Source organism: Toxotes jaculatrix, chromosome 19 (genome assembly GCF_017976425.1).
Source record: "Toxotes jaculatrix isolate fToxJac2 chromosome 19, fToxJac2.pri, whole genome shotgun sequence".
Taxonomy (NCBI): domain Eukaryota; kingdom Metazoa; phylum Chordata; class Actinopteri; family Toxotidae; genus Toxotes; species Toxotes jaculatrix.
In genome coordinates this window covers 6,789,044-6,815,909 of record NC_054412.1, presented here as the reverse complement: position 1 = coordinate 6,815,909, position 26,866 = coordinate 6,789,044, and the positions used below count along the sequence as shown (strand labels likewise).

The following is a 26,866-nucleotide window of genomic DNA, read 5'->3' as shown; positions in this document are numbered from 1 at the left end:
TGCTGGTTAGTCACATCTCATATTTTGGTCTCGTCTGAAAGATTTCCTCTGCTTTATGTGTAATACTGTGGGCAGAATTTCTGTTGTAAGTGTTATAAGTGTGTGGAAGTGTGTTAAAAGAAAAGATTTCAAGCCACAAGGTCAGTAGAGAGTAATTTTTATATGAAATTGTGTATTTGTCCATAGCTACACTGAAAAAAAAAAATCACATAATGGAAATGGCTCAGCCTATTGAATTTTTCATTTTTGACTTCCAAACTGTCACTGTGAAGTGGAAAATCAAAGACTGAACAAAGAATGTATTGATAAAAATGGCACACACTTGAACACATAACCGTGGACTGATTACTGAACAAGTCTAGTGGAAACAGACAACCTCTCTTCATCTCCAGCTCTCAACTCCAACTAAATAAATAAAGTCCAGTTGCAATTTCTCATTGCATTCATTTCATTTACTCATTTGGTAACTTAGAAGTGAGGAACCACACTCAAGCTTCAGTACAGTAGGAGAGTCTTCACGAGACTCTTGAACACAGAGAGGAACGCCCCTGGTCTGATAACGTTTGGTAGCTTGTTCCACCACCAGGGAACCACAAACAAGAAGAGTATGGACCAAGACTGCCTGGTGCGTAGGGATGGCAGGGCCATATGATGCACCTTGGAAGAACGCAGAGGCTGAGAAGAAGCCTGTATGAGTTCAAGTAGATGGATGCAGAGCCAGAAGTCCCTCTGTAAGCAAGCATTAGTGACATGAATTTGATTCTGGTGGCCATGAGTCGCCAGTGGAGGTCACTGAGCAGCAGACTGACGTGTGCCCTTTTAGGTCGATCGAAAACCAGATGCGCCGCCGCATTCTGGACCATCAGTAAGGGTTTCACTGTGCATGCTGGGAGACCAGCCAGAAGGGCACTTAAGTAGCCGAAGCGAGAGATAATCATGGCCTGTACCGGGAGTTGTGTGGCGTACTTAGTCAGGATAGCTGGTCATCTATCATGACGCAACCTTTGCTAGGTTGAGGGAGGAAGTGAATTTTTATTGATTGGCTGGGAAGACTAAGAATACAATCTTAAAGAGGTTAAGTTGATGTTGGCGTCTGCAGAGCAGTTGTAGTAGTTGATAAATGACAACCACAGAGACTTTTACCAGAGAAGTCACCATAACAGCATGGTTGTTTGGAGGCAACAGTTGATTGAATTTTAATTGGCTGGAAATTAGGAAGCCAGATCCTCCTCCTCGTCTGGACAGATGGGAAGTTTCTGGTTTGATCCCAAGTCTCAGTGAGAGCCAGTAGCTCAAGGGGTAGCTGGTTAGCGTGGGCAGGAATGAAATTAGCTTTGTTCACTGCAGACTGGCAGTTCCACAGCCCAACAGAGAAGGTGGGTGAGGATCGGTGTAGTCATCACCTGAGAATTCTGCTTCACCTGCAAATGTTACTGGTTACAGGTGCAAAACGACTAAAATCAGCCACAAAGAGGCGAAAATGACCGCAGAGGCAAAATGACTACAAAGAGGAACAAAAGCATTAAAAAGAGACCAAACAGCCATGAAAAACTGCAAAACAACCATGTAAAATGACCTAAGATTAGAATGACCACAAAGAAATGCACACATGACTACAAACAAGTCATGTTTGTAGTTATTTTATGTGTCTTTCAGTCAAGAGTGTCTTGCTCCTATGCAGGAGAGGTGTGGGGCCTTTTACATGTCTGTGCTCAAGGGCAAATTTATCAAAGTCCATCCATACATATATTGCACATACTGTACATGCGCGCGCACACACACACACACACACACACACACACACACACACACACACACACACACACACACACTGAAATGAATAATTATCTCTAATGAAATGTCATTAACCAAACCAAAAATTTACAAAATACTACATACAGCATTGGTGCCGTATAAAGAAAATACAACAATAACAACCATGGAAATGCAATGTGAACATTTTGCAGGTGAAAGCTTTTTGAGGAGCAAAACTTATTTTTTTTCTTAAATTCTCACGTTGGGTGTTTTTTCCAGCTGTCGCAGCCAGTCCTCCAGATGTGTGGAAGGATTCCCTCAACAAGCAGCAGACGCAAATGTTTCCAGATTGTCATGGTTGGGGCATTTCCTGAAATGCCCCTACCAATAAAAGCATCTGTGGTATAAATAGTTCTTTGACTGATAAATGTTTCCTTTTCCCTTTGGTTTTAGTCTCCACTTCTGAGGAAATACTCTGAAGCCATTCAGCAGATGTGATGGCGTCTTTGGTTCAAAGCTCTGGAGCCTCATTTATAAAAAATACTCTCTGACTTTTCTCTGTACAGTCATCTTTAAAAACATTATTAAAAACAAATGCATGGCTTTCACGCACTGAATAATTGTAAAAATTTGTTTTGGAATCAGACATATTACAAAAAAAATGGATGGATGGAATTTAATGCTGGGATTAATATGGTGTGAAAACCAGAAACTTAAGTAAGTGAGGCACCTGTTAAACCCACTGAGAGTAGGTTAACTGTGTGTCCACGTGGACAGGGGCCTGTTGTGCAGACCTATGGCTTCCTATGACTTCCTTTATTCGATGGTGTCTCTGATTTTAAGATACATGTAGAAACGTCTTGAGCTGTAGTGTCTCTTCCACTGATAGCCTGCCGTGGTAGAAGCTCAGCCCGGTCAGGAGCTCGACGTCTCGAACTCGGGCTGTGTGAAAATGTAGCCACTCCTCCACCCACGTCAAGTCTGACCCATTCTGAGGAGGAATAAGAAGAGAAAAAGAGGAGGAGAAATTAAGAACAAAGAGAACCTATTTATGGGTGATCGGTCTGAAAATTTTTTGATCATTTTTTCCTCTGTGGGAGCAGGTTTCTACAGAGGTAGACTGACATAATCGTGGTGTTACTCACAGCACAGCTCTCTGTGTGGTCAGGTCTGTGGGGCAGGATGAAGGACCTAGCTTTCAGTGGGCCCTCGCAGTTAACAGGGCTGAAGGCCGAGTTCCCGCAGCTGGTCAGGATCACGAAGAAATGTGTCGGGATGGGAGCCTCATTCCTGGAGAGACAGGAGATCACATGGATTAACAAACTGCTGCCTCTTTTCTAGAAAGGTTTGTGAAGTTTCTTGAGAAACGAAGGCTTGCCCTGAAATGCCTACATAAGTGACTGTCTGTCTGTGTGGTTTATTTGATGTCGTCAGAAGCTCTTTAAGTCACCTGCCGTTGTAAGAGCGGTAACAGTTTGAACTAAAACCAAGAAGTTTCATTATCAACCACAAGATTGCAAAGAAAGATGGAGACACTCCCCTTTCCTCTCTAATTCATACATTTTTGAACCGGCTTTTTTTTTTTCTTAAAAGGGACAGTATATGCTGGGCTGAATTTCAAAATTAAATGTAAACTTAAATTGTTAATTGACTGTCATTGACATCCAACTAATTCATGATAAATGAAATTGTTAGTTGTGTGTGTGTGTGTGTGCCGATGACCTACCCTGAGACCGTTTTCAATGTATCTACATTTCCATCAAAGTTTTCATCAAATATTGGCCCACTCATGACGTTGACTCCGTTCAGCTGTTGTGAATACTTTGGAAGCAGGACATCATGGAAATAGGTCCAAACATCTGTGGTTAGATGTGGTTAAAGAATACACACAAATATTTTAGTACTCCAACAATATACCACAACCGATGACAATGTGGTCTGTGTCCTATGGAGAGCAGCCAGTGATTTAAATTTAGAAAGAAAAGAAAACTATATTTTAATATGGAAACTTTCCCTACAGAAAAAGTCATGAACAGTGTGATGTGCCACCAGGGGGCAGCATCTGTCAGCTGTCAGACCCCACACATACATGACACATGACTTTGTAATGCTGAATGGCACTGAGAGGGAAATTACAGACCCAAACCTCATGGGACTTAAGGCAGAATTAAGCAATACATCTGCATGAGAAGAAAAATTATGGGCATGAACCAACAATTCCCCGCTCAAATTCATGTATAAACTCGATCATTTCAAACACAAAGAGGGATTTCATTTATGATCCCGTCTACGGTTTTTTTTCAAGCACAGTTTGGTGAATCAGCTTAGTCACATTACAAACCAGACCACCTTTAAACTGAATCTTACTGTCTGCATCTGCAGCAGGATGGCAGGAGGATTAACTCTGGAAAAGTTCCTCAGACTCAACCTTAAATGTATTTTACAGAAAGCGCTTAACTAAATTAAAGTACAGGACTCCCATATAATCACAGCGGTTAGATCTTTGGACTCCTGTTATGTATATTTAAGAACCAACTGGGCTAAAATATAGCCTGGTTTTAGAAAATCAGCTCTGAAAATTATAATATTGAGCAATAAAAATGGCTCATGAGAGGAAGCAAGCCACAATACCTGCTTTTGGAAAACTTGAATGTTTAAAAATTTCACAAAACAGAGCATGACATAATGTCTAGTTGTGAACTACAGTATCTCTTCAGTTTGCTGGTTAATTTGATTGTTCAGCTCAAAAGCTCTTTCATTCGGTTGGCAAATAAACCCAACTGACAACTTTGGAACTGACACGTATGTCACCATAAAACCCATTTCCAACTTTGGGCTGCAGCTGGAAATCAGCAGCCAATAAATATTTGAGAGTGTGACTCACCTTTAAATGCAGGGAACATTGGTGCCATGTTGCTTGTGATAAGAGAATCTGTCTCAGGACCGTTTGCACTCAGATCTACACAATGAGAGATGGGGTAAAAGAGAATGTTTCAGCTGCTTGGACATGGATGAAAACACAAGATGGCGTGTTGTAAAAGTCTGACGTGTACTGTGAAAGTAAGGCATTCAGTTTACGGTGATATAAAACAAAGAAAATCCTCACACTGGAAAAGCTGGAATCATGGACTGCTTGGCATTTTTTCTTAAAAAAATGACTCAAATGATTAATCAATTAATTATCACCTAATAATTGGAACTCTATAGTGCACACAGTCAACCAGAACCACTGGCAAGATAAAATGTCTAATTTTGGTGCGTCCAACTTTCTCACAGCTGTGGGGGAGCTTTTACTTCTTTCTTTCAGGCTGTCACTTCCTTTTGTGGAGCTACCTGAAACCAGAATTTCATTAAAAATACAGTGAATCTACAGCGATTCATTTGGGGTTGGGGGTTGAGACACTTTTCTCTGCTGCACGCCTGAGGCATGTGTACGTTTTTACATGAGAATGTGGCTCTGAAACACGTCAACTTGAATTCAACACCCAGCTGGGTACGAAGAGCTGTGACCCCCACCAACACACAACTCACACTCACAATAACACACACACACACTCACTGGGGGGATGCAGCAGGCCATAGGACAGACTTGAGTTGCTTCTATAGCGAAGACAAAGCTGGCTGGCGGCTGGTGGGATGCGTACGTCAGCACGAACACACGCCTCCAACTCTGGGCTCAGGGGTCGGACTCTGGTCTGGGAGAGAGGATCAGTCAGTGGTGGACAGCGTGGAGTGGGACTTCAGGCCAGGACTCTGAGTGTTGTGTAAGACCACTTGGCTTGATTTTGCTTCGCCTGTCTCTGTGGGTTAGCAAGGTCTTTGCACTGTTTCTGTTTGCAGAGCTCTCTAAAAATAATAATCTCATCTTACTCCCCTCATAGAGGAAAATGGTTTTTGGAACAAAATGTGCTGCTTTTAAATGTTCAGTCACACCAAAGACAATGTAATTTAGTACTAATTATAGGTAAAATGTGTTTATTTTCAGAAAATACAGAGTGTCTAACAGAGAGAAAAAGTTATGAGGAAAAGCTTATTCAAAATCCCACTGACACGTTTAACAAAGCTCGTCACTAAAATTCCAGCCCTAGGACAGAGCCCTTCTCAACAGTATGACACCTATTTTAAAAACAATCTAATATAATAGTTTATTCAATATTTGGTGAGATTTTATGGATATGGAAGAAACAAAGCTGCAATAATGCAAGTGCCTGTTACAGACAGAAAAAAAATTTTAAGCTGTGCAGATTTCAAATATCCTGCATGTACAATAATAGAAATGGAAGCTTGTCCTGAGGGCAGATCAGCAGCATGGCCTCATATATTTATTCAAAGCTTTATTCAAATACAGTACAAACCCATATTTAGCATGTACTGTATTTGAATAGAGTTTGAATGAAAACAAATCTACATCCTCACTTGCTCAATCATTCAGAGAGTAAAGTACAACAGTGTAAACTTTGCCGAGAATGTATCACTCACTCTGCCTGAGGTCATGATTTACACTAAACTTCAACCGCCTAATGAGAAAGACAAGAGCTGTTTGGGCCAACATGAGCACAGAAGATGAGTAACAGCTGCTCAGAGAAAGGACTCAGATCCTTAACAACCTCTCACAATCTGCTGCCAAGCCCTAACCACAGAAGAAATATAGCTGGGACAACTCAACTGAGCAGGCTATGTTTAGAGATAAAAGACAGCCCCAAACAGTGAACTCACCAGAGGCTGGATGGTGTACGACACCCAGAGGGGCATGAGGCGGTCTTGGCTGTATCCGTTGAGGTAGTCAGACTGGTGCAGGAGACAAAATGTGGCACCTGATTGGACGACTTGAGGGGTGCCGAAAGGATGGTGGAGGCGACGTAAGCTGACTTTAGCACCTAAAGGGAAAATGGATAAACGTCACACAAAATTTTCCCTCTACATTATGAATGCACAGAAAAATGAAAAGTACTCACTGGAATTGGTCGTCATGAGATGTCTGTTCATATCCGTCTCCTGAAAAGAAATGCATACTTTTTGTTTGTATATTTTTATGCAAAGGCTTCGGCTAATTTCATTTTAAATACAGCTCCTGCAGGAAACAGACATTAAATAATGAATGCATTCCCATTAATTTACTATTTATTTACTTGTTTTTTCAACTTATTTCATGAACTTAAGAGAAAAATTAAACAGCAATTGTGGCATGTGATAAAAGTCTGTTTATGTTGTTTAAACCAGATGTCATGGCAATCCATTCAAAAATCGTTGACATTTTACTCCGCAAACCACAAGTTAACCTCACAGTGGCACAGAGGATTACCAGAGTTATTACAGAGATAGTATTCCAAATTTTATGGCAATCCACTCGATAATAGCTGAGATTTTTCAGACTGCATCAAAACCTTGTTAGCACACACCATGGCCTTGGTTTGGGATGAACAGTTGCACTGGAGGTCATCAGTGGGAACGGGGTTACTGGCCTCACAGGGTTTGTCATGGGAGAGCTGAGCTGGGTGAACTGGTGAGTAGAATGGATTCTGCAGGAGGTGGTTCAGGCTGCCGTGAGTCCCGTTGTTTGGAGCGGGACGAATACCGAGGAGATCTGGAGGATGCAGAGCGATAGAAATTCAGACACTACTAAGGCTTGTCAGCGCATTTGATGTCAGCAGCAGAAGTTTTACAACCTTTTATTGTGTTTTTCTGAAACGCCCAATAATACTTCAGGTAACACTCAAGTTTCAACCTATTCAAGCAAAAGAAAAAGGAACAGGTTCCACTGATATCATGTTTCTTGAAAGACTTCAGAGTCTTTTGCGTCCATTGAATTCAATTGCTGTGTCTTTTACAATTAACCTGACAAGTGTTTTCATTGCTAAGAGGAACACAACGGCTAAAACCATGAGAATTTGACCCAGGTGGTTAACAAAGAAAAAAAAGAAGAAGTTGCATTTACCTTAATGTTAAAAATAAGATGAACTGCAAACAGCAATTTTGTGACATAATTTGGGTTTTGAACTTTGGGTGGCCATGACTGGTAGTCACGACAATGTAAACAAACAACCAAGCTTTACAAAATCATTCGTGTACCAGTTACGGACACGTGTTTGTTCAGTGTTGTTGGAAATTTAATGGAATTAACAAGTAAGGTTAACAAAAACAAAACAACAGCCACAACAACAAAACAACTTGGTATGTTCTAACAAAGAAACTTACCACACATGAGGTTGTACAGTTCAATGTTTTCAAAAGGTGGCACAACAGATTTTTTTTTAAATCCTGGACCATAGCCGATGAAGATTGCCTGGAAAAGTTAAAAATGCATATTGACATAATGACATTCATTCATTTGACCAGAGACCTGAGAGAGTACAGCGAAGTATCCAAACAACATTGCCCAACAGACTGTGAACTGGAAAGCTTCATTTAAATGCTTCCTGTAAATCACAAGTCAAACACTTGATACCATGATTAGGCCTTGTGTAAATATTTGAAATGAACTAAGGCGGTAAAATGACCTCACGTTACCTTCAAAATGTAAGTCAAGGATTTAAATGGTAGGACAGACAGTTGGCTGGGTGGGATTTGAAGATATTTGCAGGTGTGTAAACTGTTTATTTCAGGCACACTTTGCCTTTTTCTCTGCTGTGTGTAAGTGCGCTGAAAGCAGTTGACTCTTCTGGAGTCACTGACAGAGAGGTGCCAAGCAGCCTTGTCAGCTAATTATACCAAGACAAACTCCAGTGTGAACCACATCCGGACACATACACAGACGTAAGCTGGGAGTGTGTAGGTGGAGAGCAACTTCGCACAACAAGTGTAATTACTGTACTAGAGTTTTAGAAGTACACAGTATTCGTGTTTCTCATGTGTACTTTAGATGTTTTTGCTCCTGTGGTTTCATTTGCAGAAATGAAACATTAATCCTTAAATCTTCTGACAAGACTGGCCAGTCAGCTTATTTTAACACAGACTTTGACGCATCCACAAAATTTTACTTCTGCATCCATGATCTTACATAATGAGCAAAGATGGTGTGGTGGCAAGTGCATTTTGCTTGCCCAAAAACCTGAGAATGACTTTTAATAGAGATGGAAAAACCCATGATGCTTTATTAATGATTTACTAACATTCAGAACTGCAGACGACCCATGACTTATTAGTGGGTGAGAAGCCCATAATGATTTATGCCTTATCCTCTAGGTGTCTGCTGGACATAGAAAATTAAGCATGAGTTTAAAACTGTGTGGCCAGTTTGTCACCTACAATCATTTAGGAAATTACTTCAGTTTCAGATAATTTTGGTAGCAAATGTCAATGAGCGAACATTTGCCCAATCAGCTGCAGTTAAGCTTACTATTTATGTGTCAGCAGTGAGGTAAGTACTTATTGTATCGCTTACTTCAAGTGACATCATGTGAATGCCTATTGAGCTTGATCAGACTATATATGTATGTATATATATATATATATATATATATATATATATATATATATATATATTTTTTTTTTAATCAGTGGGTCAGTGAGCTATCACGCTATTCAGTTTTTGTAAATGTCCGAACAGAATATCATGAAAAACATTTATTGTTGCTGGCAAACACACACTCATCATTCCTTCCTCTGACCTGCATGTTGGTGAAGAGGTTATCTGAGCCGTGGAATCCACCGGTGCAGTACTTGATTTCCTTCCTGTCACTGAGAAAATAGAAATATTTTATCTGAGGAATCAAAATAAGCACAGAGACGTAAACAGTGAAAGTCAATAAAACACCATTATGATAGTTACTGACGTGTTTCTATCTTATTTTGAAGAAAATATTCATCCCAAATAATCTCAGTTTCAGGGTCAGACAGTTTAGTTCTATTTAACCAAAGCATGAGTCATATGAAGTTCCGTTGGTTATTGTGTCTGTTAAGTTGAAGGATTAAATTCCTCAGCCTGAAGCAATTTTCCATGATTATATGGTTTCTATCCATCAAAGGAGTTGTACAACTCCAACATACCAAGCTTTACTCATTATACATGATCAGCTAACACTAATTACTGTAGATATTTCAACTTATGTGTGGCCGAAGACACTTTTTTTCCCCTCTTATCGTTAGACATTTGCATCAATTTCCATAATTCACTCCGCTCTGGTATCTTATACCAAGTATGAGCAAAATCTGATACTGCAGTATAAATCTGATCAATCAAGCATTTTGACACTTTCAGGTCACGATTTTATCTGCCTTTTTTTTTTTTTTTTACCTCCAATTTCAAGATAAAAATGCAGTTTAGTCATAAAGTACATCACTCTTGCTAAAATGCAGCTGGTTTCTACAAAAACAAGCTTCTCCCAAAATACTGATGTGAAGGCGTGTGCTTGTGAAGTGACAAATGGACACGCAATGCAGCATTACTATCATTTCTATCAGTTACCAAATTGAGTGGTTTTCTTTTCCAAAGACAGATCTTTAATTTAAAGAGAGTAAACCGATCCCTCACTTACAGCGCTGCCTGCCAGCCCAGCTTCATATAGAGATGTCCTCTCTCTATGCGCAGGTTGTTAGCAAAGTGCATCCTTTTGGGGAGGTTTTCTTTGAGGTACGGCCTCATTGGCTGGTTAGGAACCCTGCACTTCAGATCGGACACAGAGGAGGAGAATCAACACACCAGAGCGAGAATGGGATTGTTTGACGTGAAGCTAAGCAAGCAGATAATCTTTCATTCTTCTTATCAATACAAGAGTCACATTTGGAATACTTCGCATACCGACAGGTTCTTCACCAGACTGTCAAAGTCGACTGAGGAAGGAAACATGGGACAAGGTTAGCCACACTGGTTACAAACAAACTGACACTGAGTGATGCTCAGAAGAAGCGTTATCAACAGGAACTCACAGGAAAAAAAATCCCCTGGGAGCCGAGTGGGTCTGATGCGAGCAGCTGGGCCTTGGATGATAGAAAAGCTGTCAGTATTTTCCTGGTAGGTTGACACAAACGCCGCCCTTTCACAGGAAGCCTCCTCCATGCCTGTTAAAAAAAGAAAAACTTAATTGCCCTTAGTGTTTTTCATAAACTGTGCCAATTGTTAAAAATGTTAAAAATGTGGCCATGACGGTACAAAAAATGTGAAGTTTGTGCACCATTAGTAAAGTTTCTTTTAAAAAGTCCATGAGTCTGTGTGATAGAGTTTTCATGTTTTTGTCCCACGCTAAGCTTGTTTAACTTCTTTGCCTACATCGTTACAAATGTTTATCTTCTTAGAAAAGTGTTGAAAGATGTGAGGAAATACTTTGCCATTTCCACAGTTTCACAGCCCGTAAAATTTACAACATGTGCAAAGCGAGACGTCAACCCTGATTAATCCTTCTGTCATGTTTTTGATGACTAACAGTACGTCAAAATGAATATCTGCTCCTGGAAATTACGTCTTAGATGAGGACATCTGGGCCTACTCCCATTTATTCCTGCGCAAATTATAAGCCTAATCATAGGGTTTCCAGATGTCCACAGTAACTTCTCACAAAACAAAGTCCTAACATACCACTGAGAATAGTTCTCCCAATATACTCCCAGGTAACAGACTCATTTTTCATCAGATTGCTGTCTGGCATGGTCCTGTAGTTTTCCTTGCAACAGGTGCAATGATTCAACCAAGTCAAACATTTGAGGCTGACACTAAGCCTCCAAAGTTCCTCTCCGTGGCACACAGGCTCCAAAACAACGCTATGTCTTACTACTGTGAAACCACAGAGATTTAGGAAGGATGCACCAAGTTTGTGTGTAAGCAAATAAACAACTTTTAATAAAATCCAAAGAAAAAGACAAAGAAAGGAGAAAAATCATACCACTCTCTTTGTAATGCTTAAGAAGTTTCCATTTGTTGAACTGGTTGTTGAAGAAATTTCAGCTTTCCAAACAGAACAACTCCATTATTTATTATTTTTCTCTTTTTATTTCTGTTGAATTATACTGCGCACTGCGTCACGCTGAGGGGTTATCTCACCGTGGTCGGATACGATCAGCAAGTTGACACAGTGTTGCAGGTTCCTCTCCACCAGGCCGTCCATCAGCATGCCCAAAATCTTGTCCACGTTCTCCAAGGCCGAAATGACCTGAGGGCACAATAACAGTGAAAGCTTTAACTGAGTTAACGTGTCACTGTGTTCAGTAACGCTGTAAGTCTATCAGGTAAGAACACCTTGCTTCAGCAAATAAATAATTAGCAAATACTATGAACTAAAAAGGCTTTGTCAGCACTGCTCATAATACTGACTTTATTAAATGGGGTTTGGTTTAAAATTTGGAATGGAGCAAAGATTGTGACCTGAGATTGTGGACCTTGAGTTGAGTTTCTTTAGTCAATCTACTGTGTCAAGAAGACAGTTCTTGAAGAAGAAAGAATAAATGACTTTTCTCTTTAGACTCCCACTTGTTCTGTGTCATCTGTTCTTTTAGGGAACGAACAATCAGCATATAGCTGCAAGTGAATGACTAACTTGTTTGCTTGCTGGCCCATAACGATGTCCTGATGAGTCAGGTTCATCCATGTACAATGTGTAGAAGTCAGGTCTGAAATCACAAAGGCAACAGTTAAGTGTGGTGGCCGTTTTTTTTGTGGTGACTCACAACATGTTGTTAGCAATGATAATTGAAAAACATGTAATACCTTTGTCCCTGAGGTAAATCGAGCCAATCAAACAGCGTCGACAGTCTGCTCTGAAATGAAATGCTCCTGTGCACCAAAAAGGCACCAAGTGATTTATAAGCACATCAACAAACTGCTGTATCATGCCATAAAATTTCTTGTCATGAAGTAGAAATGACCGCATCATTCTTACTTGTCATATATTTTGTAAAGATCTGGGAAGGTGCCATTGATAGCCACATCTGAGCCCGGCCAGAAAAAGGTTCCTGTTTTCAATTTGTGATGCATGGCAGTGACCCAGACCTGAGGAGAGGAGAGAGGAGAGAGAGACGTGTATAGGCTCATGATTAATTCAGGCAGACTAAACTATAGTGGACGAATATCTAACTCATTCATCACAACAGAAATGTTTAGTCCATTACATTAAAAGTGCAATCCCTCACAGCCCAGTCAAGTCTGATGGAAATCTAACCGCACGTTTTTATGCTAAATCGATACCTATTAGATTGATCAGATGTGTTTTACTGATGCAGCAGGCTTATAAGCATAGTTTGGCAGATGCACTTAGTTGTATTGGATTAAATGTCATTACAGAAGAATGCATTTCTGCACAATAAATCCTTTAGCAGGGATCATCTATTTCTCCTTCCCTCCTGGAAAGTCACATAGACCGCTGCATGGTGTATGGTGTTTCAGGAGGAGCAGCCTGTCACACAGTTGAGAAATGAGATTTAAGAGGCCTCCCTTTTAAAGTGGAAACCACAAAGAGTCTAAACAAGCATAACTCGCAGCCCTCACAAGCTGTCATTTTGCACAAGGAGAATCCATAATTATATCAAGAAGCTCATTATAGGGAAGGCTTACTCTCCGGGATGAAACTTGCTCACTGTCAAAAAAAAAAAGAACAAAAAAAAAAAAAAAAAAAAACCAAGAGTCTCGTGCCGTTCATAGACAGCAAAGTATAGCATGATTTGAGCACTAATAGTTCATATTTCTTACACAAGACAAGTGTCTTCTCTTGGCTCACGTCATATTTCCCCCCAAAAACACTATTAACTATCACAAGTTACTGAACAATACAGTCAGTACGTGAAGGAAATGTTGCCTTTCTCAACAACAGCTAAATCCTCCTGATATGGTCCAAACCATTGTTATTAGGACTTCCTTTTGGGTTTTGTGGCTTTATAAGCCTAAAATTTACTGAACAGTAAATTTGCAGTTTTGTGCACAATTTCGCAGTTGCACAGATTCACTTACTGGCTGTCCTTGGTACCATTGTGGGTTGAATTTCTCATTTGTTTTCAAGCTGAAGAAATTGTCATGGATCACATCGTACATCTTGTTGTCCACAATCCCGTGAGACTCGGGATAAAGACCCTGCAGGAATCAGAGGTAAAATAAACACACAGTCTAGGTGAGCTGCTTTGATACTGTGGCCTCAAGGATTTACAGAGATTACCTCCTCTCTCCAGTCTTCAGAAACCTAAATATTACCAGTAACCACAGCAGTTTATTTTAATTACAGGGTCTGTTTTCAACCAACAGAGGTGAAATCCACTTTGTGAAGTAAAACACAGTAGAACGGGCACATGTAAGCCATTAGGCCTATCATGAAGAGGAACTGGTTTCACAGTTGCCATGGAAAAGCCTCCACTGTTGTGGAGTTCACTGTGGAACAGTAGTTTACTACAAACAATGGTGGAAAGCAGTGAGTACATTTACTCAAGTTCAGTGTTTCAATAGAATTTTGGGGTATTTTTACTTGAATATTTCAATCTCATGCTACGTCATATATCTAAATTTCAGAAGGAAATATTGTGAACTTTACTTCACAGAACTTTCTTTTTTCTTTTTTGTTCTTTTCTAACCTAGCAGCTCCACAAGAGAGACTTTCCCTTCTGAACTTTTCAGATGGCTTCATTTAAATAACTGTCTGAAGAAGTAAAATAATAAATAATCGGACCATATTTGTCCAACAAATCTATCTCTGGCTCTGTAATTGGACCAGAGAAAAACAAACAAAAACCAAAAAAAAAAAACCTTACAGTCACAATGCTGTAGTGGTTTGGGAAGGTCTTTGTGGGATAAACAGGCCTCATGTGTGGTGTTGTTGTTCCAGCATTTCCTGCAACACAGTAATGTTCAGTCACACCTTGATGCCTGGTAAACCTTAGGGAGCTGCGGAGTCAACAGTGACGGTGACTTACGTAATTTGTTGATGACAGGAAGGTGGCTGCTGTGATCTTTCAGATATTCCGCTCTGAAACCATCCAAGGACACCAGGATGAGAGGGTGACGGGAAAAACTGTCCGGGAAGACAGAGAGAAAGAGCGACGCTTTAAGGGGACTCTGAGATGTGTTTATGGGATTGAGAATAACTCAAGAAAAGACATGACTATCTCTGGCACCAGCAGCGTAGAGGCTGTTTTGTACAGTGAGTCTGTGTGTAAGGAAACAACAAAGCAGCTCTTTGAGCCTGTAAAGGGGAGAAATGATGTCAAAAACAGACCACACAGAGGCACAGGAGAGGAGAAGAGGAACAGAAATGTGACTTTTCAATGGAACAGTTTCATTAGTTTCACCACCCTCATTGTGCAAGATATACAGGTCATTGTGATATTACCCAAGGTTAGCTTAGTTACAACAGGGCTGGGTATCACAGCTCAGCATTTTCTGAGAACTGACCAAATTGTGTGTGTAGAATCGTGGTAACAATTAAGTGTCAAGTATCCAAAGAATCCAACACTGAACGCTTGGTTATATTCTAAACTTTGATCAGATCAAATATACTGTATGGTCGGATATTTTCTAATCCAAAGCACACACTGTAACTTGTCTAATTGTAGACTATTTTTAATCCTTTTTTTTTTTTTAAATAATGATGCTCTGAGAAGTTTGGCATATTGTGCTGCATGAAAACTTTTCTCCAAACTAAGAAGTACTGACTACAGCAGTATTGTACAATGTACATCTGGGAGCAGCCAAACAAACTCCAACACTGTCATATTAACACCCTATAAAGTTGTTATGACTGATGCGCTGCAGTTTACAGTTAACAGATGTCTATTTAAAAGTTCAACAGACACAGAGTAATGTCTGCTTTCATCATGGAGTCATGTTTCTGGCCATTATTTACTCTTTTAACTGTTTTGGGTTCCACTAACTTCTGAGAAGAATATCTGACTCAGCAGATGGTTGGTAATTTAGTATAGAAATACTGAAGCACAACTTTAATAATATTGCATTCATCAAGTGTCATATAAAACATTCCATTCGTTTATGATGTATTTTAATCCATCAATAAACAGGTCAAATTAAATTCTCCATTTGCTTCTCCTCTAGCTGGTGTTTTCATTCACAATTCATGTGACACTTTGGTTCATTGCAAAACAATCTGTATATTTAAGAAATTAACACGAACAAAACATTTGCAAACAGCATTTTTTTCCCCCAGAAGAGCCTCTCCTTTGCATGTGGAGAACAAACCACAATTTAAAATTAAAGCGTGGTTTACCAACAGAAACAATATAAACAATCCCGAGAGAACGAGCGACTTTGACTATATAAAAATACACACAGCATTCATTTGTTAAGAGATATTTTTCAAACCAAAAATAGCTTCATTTGGAGCCACAAGTTTTCTTTTCCATTGTCTAATGTATGTGTCTGGGGTTACTCCCTCACCAAAGCAGAAACACACTCACACACATATGACCACACACACACACAATAACTCACTAGCACATGTCTGATTACTCTGAGTCATTAGCCCAGTTGCCATAGAGACATTTATTTTTTTCCACCAAGACAACACTATCTTAAAAAACAAGTGTCATGTGTTACGCTCTAAAAAAAAAAAAGCCACCAACATGAAAAGACTGAACTGTTAAAAAGTCTATTTTTCTCCGTAGTCATGTCAGTTAATTGCCACCAGTTAGGGCCTACAGGCAACAACAGCCCAATTCAGGAGAACTGAGTAGCTTCATTTTGTGTATTAAACCATGCAGAACGTGAACGTATCACACACACAGAGGAGAAGCTGGGGCTGAGGTCACCCAAACTAGGCCATCTGAGGTATTATTTTCTCTTAAAACCACATCAGTTTTCACTTTACAACAGTAAAACAAGAGTATTTTATTACCCAGGTGGACACTGTGGCTGTTGAGCCTCCTCAGAAGTCGCCTGCAGCCAGACCTCCCCTTCTGCAGGAAAAGAGGAGTGTTGTCAGTGAAAAAAGGCACATTTCCAGTTGCATTTTTAGTACGAATGACCTTATTTAGGAAGATAACTGTGCTGACATAATTTTAAATTGGCTGTAATTTATATTTTTATGTTGTATCAGTGTGAAAACAAAGTGCCAGTGTGAAAGCGGTCAGTGTAGTGATGAACCGACAAAGAATTATCACAGGACTACGCAGCTCCCCTTGGCTTAATGGAGTTTTATATTTAGCCATCCACCCACAACTTTACCACTCTCACTGCCCTCGTGGTGTTGTTTTTGCCTGCAGAAGGCAGATTTTTTTCAGTAAAAATGATCTAAAAACCCACTGTACACTACCTACACAGCAGACAAACACAGTCAGCGACCAGCTGGTGAACATAGTGGAGCATTTAGCCGCTAAAGAGCCAGATATTTCCCTCAGGAGCTGCTAGAGACCAAAACAGAGCAAGAGGATGAATATTGGAAGAACATTCATCAGACGGCAACAAACACGGAGTCAAATGAATAATAACGTTGCTCCGTATCTGCAACTGTAACATGTGTAACTGTTTGATAACAAGTTCACCAGATCAGCTTAAAAGGTGATATAACAGTGTTCATAACTTATTTTCGCTGCCCGCCATGTGGCCTCAGTTACTGCACCTGACAAACTGATTCCAGTTTTTGCATATTATGAAGTATAAGTACTCAAGACTAAATAAGCCACAATGACTGTTAAAGTTCAGACAAACATCCTTTTGTTGTTTGAGTTTGATGCTCAAAAGCTGCTTTAAACTGCTTCATCGGGACTGATGTGTGTGGGTGTATCTGGATAAGATTTGATGGTGTTTGCTGGCAACATAACCAAACAGCTCCACAGCTGCCACACACATTTTTATTCAAATGTTGCTTAGATTTCAGCAGGGAAACAAAAATAAATGACATCACCTTTTCCATCCAGTGAAAAAAAAAACCCAAGGAAATACAGAAAGCGCTCTTGTGAAAGAACTAACACTGTTCTAACCCAGAAAGAAAATCCTATGTACATGGGCCTTTGATGTCAAATTACATTGGACTGTTGAGTTATTTAACATATTTTGCACAAAACAGGATGTGAAAGTGCACAAATGCAAAGCAAACTTGCCGTACACATATACATGGGATGAATAAAGACAGAAAGAGGCTGAAGGTTTCTGGTTTTTCCTGGCCAGTGAGCACAACTCTGTGAACCACATGGCTGTGTTATGTAAAGGCACACATGGATAACAGCACAAAAAGAGTCCATGAGCAAATAGAAAATACTTAACCAATCAATTTTTAACCCAGATTTTGTGAAGGACAGTATGTGTTCACATACAATAGAAACCATCCGGACTTTGTTCTCATGGAAACAAAACAATTTACTAAAATCTGAGAATGAAAGTGAAATAAAGGGGTTAACGTGGGGGCAGTGCAACAAGCTGTAAACACATCACTGACATATGTTGAATATCTGAGCAAACAGTTGCCTATTCACACATCCAGCAGACACGGAGAAACATTGGCTTCATCTGGACTGTGTTTCTGACCAACCTGGAAAGTGTAAGCCCAATATTTACTTTCCTTTTAGGTCTGTTTTTGTCTCCACCAACTCCTGAGGGAAACATCTATATAATAATAATCAGCAGCTAAACGCTCCACTATGTTCACAAGCTTCACCAATTCTGGAGCACACACAGATAATCGTGCTGACTGTCAGCCAACACTGGTGGATAACAGCCAGTATCAGCCCAGATGTGGACATAGCATTTGACAGTCATGGTGTGTGTATATAGGTCAGACTTAAGCCAATGACCTAGGTGTATAATAAGCCAAAACAAACACACACACAAACACACTGGAACAAACTGTGTCTTGCTCGAGGACTTTCCCACGGACAAGGTGACTCCAACTAGGAAGCTTTGGGCCTCCTCTTTCACCTTTCAAGCAACAGCCTCCCCAACACATCTGTCAAGTCTGCTGCTGTCTGGACACATGACAGAGGGAGTTTTAGCGTGTTGGTGAGAAAGCCCCTCCTCACTGCCTCTCGAGGCCATCAGTGCGGTTTGGACCGAACACGGGGATGCTCCGTCTCAGGAGACAAGTTGCTGTGGTCTGTAATCCACGGGAAAACCCACTCTCAGCATTTTACGCTACATGCTACAAGCCTCAAGGAAGAAGCAGAGGCCCGGGTTATTTTTATTTCTTTTAATCTGTTTCCAGAGACCTTACCAATAAAGCGGCATTATGAAAGATGCAGAAGTTCCAACAAAGCTTCATAGATGTGACTGGAGCCAAGCCTGGGTGAGTGAAAACTCAAAATTTATTCTTCCCATATGGCTTTCATGTTAGCTGGGGAGGAAATATAAGTTAAAGGGGAAATGCCACAGCAGAGAGAGAACCCCACCCAGGCTGGGGACAGCTGCCCACAGTCACCACGGCTGCCCCCGAAATGGAAGAGGGGTGTTTTGGCACGGTGGTTTGCAACAAAGAGCTGACTGACGCCGCTGCCCACGTCTAACCAGAGGGAATCTATAGCAGCAGAAAACATGCCAGGCCCGGGTGAACATTCCTGTCCCACTGAAATGTGTGTTTATGACATGTTTTGTAACAGTTGCCGAAAAAAAAAAAAAAAGTTTTGTACCCGCCTGAGAGAAACACATCCTGTGAATAAAGCTTATGCAGACTCAGGCATTCACCATCACCTCTCTGTCTCACGCTCACTCCTTTCTCCAATGACTGGCTGGTAACTTGAGCCTCCTTCACTGCTGCTCTAAATACTCCCACTTTAGAGTTTCTGAAGGAGTGGCAGTGGGACATTAGCAGGCTCTACATTAGCTATTACACATGTAGACTTTCTGGTATCCCAAACAACAGGTTTGCAGCCTCACTGGGGCAGGATGCAAACTTGTTTTTTCCTCGGCCCACTGATGATTTACAGTCTGTATTTTTACCAGCCTTCACTGAAAAAGTTCTCTAAAATGTAATCTGAGATGGTTATTTTTGTCTGTCTCGAGCTGCTGCAGCCAGAGTATCTTTATTCTCTGTCAACAGTATGTTGAGGAGGGAAAACTTTGGACTGTTGTATCACAATTTAAAAAAAAAATGCCATTGTAATCTGTGTGCATGGGGAGAACTAGGGTTTGTTTTCCTGTTTTCCTGATTATCTTTCAAGCTAGTTTGATGACATTATTTTTTTCTTCAGCAGAAAAATGAGACACTCCCAGTGAAAACTAGTGCTGTGTATGTGCTGCCTTTAATCCATTAATTCTAGTGTTCCCAGGTTGGATCTGTCTGCACTAAATACTCTAGTTGCAAGGTTTTTTTTGTCCTAATTTTATGCTTTAAGGTACCCTATGAAGTTGTTGGAGCAGTGTTTTTAGGAGTGGGTCACCAAGTATCTTGAGCATGTCAACAAGGACACATGTGTGAGCTGGTTCCAGCCCTGTTGATAATTTCGCACTATTCCACGGAGCAGCTGAACAGTTGAGGTGAGAAACAGTGACATAAACATTACTGTATTTGTTTACAGGTTACCTTTAGAAGTAATAGTAAAGAGGTGATAAGAAACAAGGGGAGAGAGATGAAAATAACATGTGACAAAGGCCTCCAGCTGCTTCTCCCTGGATTACACAGTCAGTGCTCTAATTCCCTACAACGCTGGGGGCTCTTTGATAATGAATTTATTTCTTAATTGATATCAAATTTCTTTTAAATTTAAGTGGCAGTTTAACTCAAATGGAATCCCAGTACCCACTGTAAGAAGTCTGCTCCTCTTTCAGCTGCAGACTGTGGTGATTGTCAGGCACAAGGTGTCAAAACATGCAGAAACACACTGTAGTTGTAAAATCAAGACATTAAGAAATACTGAATTGTATGAAGCCCACCTTTCCCATTACTGCCTTTTCTCAGCGAAAACGCCACAGCCAGGATGACCGCCAGCAGGCACAGCAGCAGAACCTAAAGTCCAGAGACCAAAAGTCAGGATGGTTTTTTTCTTTCTTTTTTTTTTAAAGGCACTGAAAATAAATCACATACAGTTATCAACAAACACGACTTAAGCTGTTTAGATTGATTGGCTCTAATAAGCAGGTAAAATCATCAAGAGGTAAGAAACTCCCCGCACCACAAAGCCACACATCTTCTCATTTGTCATTAATTTAAAATAATGTGCTATTGTTACAATTGATGACTGAGCATGATTTTGCAGAGAGTCACTACCTTCAATGTAAGTGAAAAACAAAAAGAGAACCAGCTTTCAACATGATGATACTGTGGTGAAAATGTCTTTTAATTTGAAGCTCATTCTGCTGGCGCTCCAGACACATTCTGGTGTCAGCTACATGCCTTTGCAACCATAACATAAACATACGGCAACAGACTTCTGGCTCCTTGAGAGAAGCCATAAATTAGGACATTCTGCAGAACCATAAAGACCTCCTTCAATCAATACATCAGAATGTGTGGTGTAGCTACACTACAGAAAGGCTGTTTTCTACCCACGCTAGCAGCTTTGGCTCTATAGATGGCAATGTCGGTTGGCTGGTCCACCACTTTGGTCCAGAGTGAAATATCTCGACAACTATTTGATGGATTGCCACGAAAATTTGTTCAGATATTCATGTTCCCCAGACGATGAATCCGAATGACCATGGTCATCCCCTGACTTTTCTCATCCTGAGTTTCCTTCAAGTGCCACCACAGCACTTGTGGTTTGTGGGGTAAAATGTCTCAATGACTATAAGATGGATTGATGGCCATATGTCATGACTAGCCCCTAAGGGGACTGTTTTCGGAACCCTTTTGTTATGTTTTGAACTCTTTTGTGGACTTTTGAACTCTTTAGTTTGTTAAGTTTTTATTTTATTTTGAAGTCATTGCCCTTGTGTATCTTGTCTTGTTCTACTTCCTGTCTTTGTCTTGTTTCCCTCCATTTGTGATTGTCTGCCCCACCCTAATTGGTTTCACCTGTTGCCCATTGACCATTTAAGTATTGTCATTTGCCTCTGTTCTTGTCAGTTTGTCTGTTTCCATGTCTGTGTCCATGCTTGAGTCTGCACCACGTCAAGTCCCTGTGTCTTGTGTTTTCCCCTTCATGGATTTAACTCGGTTTCATTTGTTTCAAGTAAGGACAATTGTATTTTTGTTTAGTTTTTTTCTTTAGTGTTTTTTTCTCCCATGTGGAGGATTTTTGGTTGTTTGAGTTTTGTTCCCCTGCCCTGGAGTCTTCCAGTGATTTTTTGGTTTATTAAAAGACTTTTAGTTCTCCCATTCCTGTCCCCTGCCTGTCTTTGGGTTTTTTTGCATTTGGGTCCAAGTCCTTGCCCCCCAACCCCCCGTGACACCATAAATGTTCACGCAAACATTCATATTCTCCTGAATTGCAGTAATTTTGGCTGATGCTTTGACTTTTTGTTTGGCATCATCAGCAGATAAAAATTTTACTTTATCTGGTGCATTGGTATGTAACCAACCACTTGAAAAACCAAGGACATTCCCATCAGCATTTAGCACTGCTGTGGCTAAGCTGCTAACGTGGCTGAAGACTCTTAGCCTTTTTATTTTTGTTTATTCATCCAGTCTTTGATCCACTCATTCACTCAATATTTTTTGGCGAGATTAAAATCTTTATTCAAGATGTGATAAAGGTCTTACAGCACTAAGCAAAGAGGACCTGCTATTTATTCAATAAACCTGACACTAATCACTTCCACCTTCCCTCATAAACCATCTCCAACTGTCCAAATGTTGATCTTGGCCTTGTGCAATTGAAAAGTTTAGAGGAGGACGGAGGCCTTGCTTCTTTTTATCTGCTGCTTATATCTGCCCAGAGACAGCTGCTGAGTGGGGATGAGGTGTTAGCAATTAGAAGGGAGTTTCAAAGAAATCGGAACCAGTTTATTTGGAGATGGGGGTGTTCAGAAGTATTATCAGTGCTGCTTATTTTGAAGCCCCCACTGCACCCACACCAGTGCTGCACTGGTGTTTATGGTTCTTTAATTATCATGGAGTTTGAGAGTTGGTTTGAAACCTTGATTTAAAGTGTGCTGCCAGTTTTACACATTCTGTAGTTCTGTACATCAGTGGTTTTCAAACTTTTTGGTTTGTGACACCTTAACTTGTTTATTAAAGATAGGTTTTATTTACCCTTTGAACCATACTGTCATGCCTCATCCTGGGACCATTTGGTGTTGGGAAATGTTTGACGTGGAACTGCAACTGAACTCACCACACTGACATTGACATGTTCCACTAAAAGCAATAATTTAAGAACGAGTCTTTAAAAAAATATCTGAAAAACTATGCACTTTTTTGTCTGTTGTAGCTTCCTGCTGCAGGAGGACTTCCATATCCTCAAATACGTCATAAGATTTGAATGTTAATCTTTTAATCTTAATCTTATCTCACTGTTGTCAAGTCACAAGATCTTTTCATCATCGTTTTATCTTCTTTCTCTTTTCTGTCCTTACATAAATAAAGCCTTTTTCAATACTGTTGTCAAAACTAAGACTTAAAATAAAGCTGAATAATACACATCAATCCAACAAAAATGCATTTATAGGAGGTTTTTTAAAACTCTGTTGACATACACAGGGGAAAAAATTAAGTTGTGGATGAAATCCTGATGTCTTTTAAGACAAATAAGATTCTCTGTTTGAGCACTAGATTAGATATTTTCATGCTGTAGTCATTCCTACCCTCTAATTACTGCATACTAGAAAGCTGTAGTAGTGTGGAGTTAAGTCCCTGAAGCACTGGGAAATGTTGGAAACATCCACCACAAATAATCCATTTAGTGTGATTCACACAGACAAGAATTCCTAGACAGGTATGAAAATATGCTGCTATGTGTGCACGGTGTCTGCACTTATTTTCTCCGGCTATAGGTGAAGAGAGGGAAAAAGAGAAAGACCTTGCTTCTTGGGAAAAGCCTTTAGACGTGGTCTTTGTGGGATGTGAAAGTAAACAGTCTGTCTGGTGGAAACCTACTCGTCTCACACTGAAAAGACACACTATTACTATTGTCTGCACAGTAAAGATCTGATTAGACTGGTGGGAGTAGAAGTCAAACTGGACACAGAAGACATGAACATAAAAATGTCTTCATACAGTGATTAAATAGTTATGAGTAAACCTTATGTTAGAGTAAAACATGACCCTGCTTTTTGTCTTTAGCCCTTAGATGTTAGAATTATCCTCCTGCAATACCTTAAATAACAGTGCACTCTAACAAGTAGCTATATTTACAATTACTAGCAGATGTGTGGTGGCTGATATATGACAGAACTGAGCATATTGTTGTCTAGACTATGCCACATGTGTATCTAATCAGTGCCAAGCAGACAGCAGCCGAAAATGTTGGTCCCTGTGGTTTTAGCCAGGGTTTGAAAGTAAATACTTTGAAAGGTGTGTATACTGGGAGACGATTGTCCTGTCTGTGCAGTTTATATTTCAGTGATGATGCAGATTCCATACAATCTTAGCTTGTAGCTTGCCATCTGGCCAAATACATCAATTAGTTTTACTGTAACAAACATCATATTTTTTTTTCTGATATAGCCCTGACCACAGCAACATTAAAAAGGTATTCAAAACATATAATCACATTTTTCTTTGCAATTCTTTCAATTATGGTTTTAGTCTTCATGTAAATCCCCAAATGTATCCCAGATTTAGCTTGCGTCCAGAATATGTGTGGTTAGTCTCAATGCCTCTAGGAACTATGAACAATAAAAGCTGATGTTGTTTTCTGAGACATTCCCCTCTGAGACAAGAATAAAATTCTTGGGGGAACACAAAGAAAATAGTCATTGAAATGTACAAAGAGATTCTCTTGTCTTAATATAGCTAGAAGTAGTAAATCAAAAGGTAACTTGGCTTGGTTTTTGGCCTTAAAGTACCACAAAATACTGGCTTTCAGCAAATTTCAGTCCAAAAGCAGCAGCATTTGCCTTTAAATCCCCACTAACTACAACGTAAACAGGTCTATATATCCAATAAAAGAGGATTTGTGAATGCTGCTATGTGAATACCCCCTCAACTCTACAAATCACCTCACAGGGCCATGCATACGCATATTATGGGAATGGATTCTCTGATGATAGCAATGTGCCAACATGTCCTCCTCTGGGTCACCGTCAGCACTGTGACTGTTTCTAGTTCCAGTCTGTGCTGTATACCCACAACTGTTGATCATCTCCACCTGCAGAGGCATGTCTGGCCTCTGTGTCTTTGCACTGGAGTGAAAACATGTAGTTTCCCCTATCACACCATTTGTCTGGGCTGTTTGACAGCAGTGGATTAAACAGTAGAGATGCAGAGCTGAGACTGTGGTTTTTGATTCCTGGAGATTTTGAGGAAGTCGGTTACAGCCCCTTGGGCTGCAAGTGATGATTATTTTCCTTATTGATTAATCTGCTTATTATTGCCAAGATTAATTGTCAAACAAATTGTGTAAAAGTGGACATCAAAACTTCTCCAGAGTCCAAGGTGGCATCTTCAAATGTCTACTTTTTTCCCCGCATTTTTTCATTGTTTTTGCTTGAAATCTGACAGAATCTGTTAATTAACTATCAAAATACCTGTAATTACCTACCTGTTGTTCAACTAAATTGTTAATCGCTCCAACAGTGACCACAGTCTCAATATCTAAGCAAGTTTTGACACATTTTATGTGTATGGACATATTTTAAGGCCCCACAGGAGCATTACAGAGCCTTATAAAGATGCAGAAGATATTTGGGTGACTAAATAAGCTCTAGTGAGTAACAGAAACCAACTACTGTGGAAAATTTTACAAGAATCTTTTAGTTATATCGGATTGTGTGGTTAAAAGTGCAGCAAGACCCATTTTGTAACACCAGAGAGAGGTTAGGTGCTCAGACACAGGGATAGGTGAGTGTTAGTGTCTTCAAACGTACCCCAGCAATGATTTTACACTGGAAGCTCCTCTTCCTTCCCCGCTCAGTGTTTCTCCTTTGACTCTCCAGCTCTGTCCCAAATAAAGTCGCTGCCTGTTCATTCAGCCGCTCCTCTCCTTTGGTTACTTCCATGCTGCTGAACGCAAAATACTCCTACCCCTGTTTTCCCCCAATAGGGACTGAATGAAAACCAGAGCCTTCTCTCGGTGAGGGATATATATGCAGTGAGTGGGATATGGCCCACTGCTGTAGCGAAGCACCGCCTTGTTCCTTGACGTCCGCAACTTTGCAAAGCAGCAGCATGTGATTGATCTGAGAGGGTAAGAGGCGGCGAAGAAAGCAGAGACCTCAGACCTCAGCACTCTGCTATGTTGGCTCATTTTTCCAGCAAAGTCCGTTCATCAGTATATAGTTTGAATTAAAAACCCATTAACTCGCCCTGGATGTTTCTGTTCATACGTGCCTCCAAAGTACTGATCAGGTCTGAATTCTCAGATGTGAAACCATCAGTCAAATGAGCAGTTGAAGAACTTACATTAGTGTGAGGTGACTGAGTACTGCTGCCATCTTGTGGCTAAGCAGCAGTGGTGCGGCAGGACGCAAGACTGCGTTTATTAAAAATCAGAATTGAGACTGTGCTTCTTTGTGCTTCTTGTAAATCTTAATTTTGTTCAAACTGTGGCATGTGATTGTTGGATATTTTCTTGTGTTACTGAAACCAGCCTTTCATAAAATAAAATGATCCTACTACAATTACTGTGGGTCTCTAACAGCTGTGGTCCCCACTATCATCAGCACTTTTTATCCAAGTAGAAATAGCACTGATAGCAGCCCTCAAGGAAATGGTCTAGGAGACATGTCCAGAGTAAACCCTTTCTTATCTATCTTAATTTGCAAAAATGTGTTGGAGTACTTGAGTATACAGACTTTGTTACATTCAGCCACTGGCGACAGATGTTTGCATGCATGATTCCTAAACCTGAAAACAATAGTTATGCACAGTGAACTCAGGCAGAACGCATTATGTTCAGTTCATTTCAAAGCATTGCACTCCGTGGATACAATCTTATCAGATTCTGTGGGACTCTGGTTAAACAATGAGCTGTTATCAAACCATCCACAAGATGGTAATGTTGCAACACTTTTACAGTGGTAGAGAAACCTTCTTCCCTGCAGTGCAGATGTATTCATGCCACTAAAAGTTATGTTATATTAATATAAAATAATACTGCCTCTCATCCCTGACAGTTTCAGTACAGGCATTTTTCAGCTCTGTGAGGTCCAGGTTTCCCTCAGCTTTTAGTGTTGTCCCACAGTATGATAATGAAGATTGCGTGTGGCTGGAACCCCTGACCT

General features: G+C 40.2%; 1 protein-coding gene across 1 annotated transcript; it reads right to left on the bottom strand.

Annotated features, from left to right (window-relative positions):
* Nucleotides 1-140: 140 nt before the first annotated feature.
* On the bottom strand, nucleotides 141-25,723 carry enpp1 (ectonucleotide pyrophosphatase/phosphodiesterase 1). The gene is made up of 23 exons (XM_041064064.1): nucleotides 25,511-25,723; nucleotides 20,477-20,549; nucleotides 16,512-16,572; nucleotides 14,578-14,675; nucleotides 14,416-14,495; nucleotides 13,628-13,747; nucleotides 12,564-12,673; nucleotides 12,392-12,457; nucleotides 12,222-12,294; nucleotides 11,729-11,837; nucleotides 10,621-10,752; nucleotides 10,493-10,524; nucleotides 10,230-10,357; nucleotides 9,363-9,432; nucleotides 7,951-8,038; nucleotides 7,155-7,339; nucleotides 6,711-6,750; nucleotides 6,472-6,632; nucleotides 5,315-5,450; nucleotides 4,640-4,714; nucleotides 3,482-3,614; nucleotides 2,901-3,045; nucleotides 141-2,746 (listed from the first exon to the last, which is right to left on the bottom strand). The coding sequence occupies exons 1-23, from the start codon at nucleotides 25,640-25,642 to the stop codon at nucleotides 2,594-2,596; spliced, it is 2,400 nt and encodes a 799-aa protein (XP_040919998.1). The 5' UTR covers nucleotides 25,643-25,723; the 3' UTR covers nucleotides 141-2,593.
* Between the last annotated feature and the right edge of the window lie 1,143 nt (nucleotides 25,724-26,866).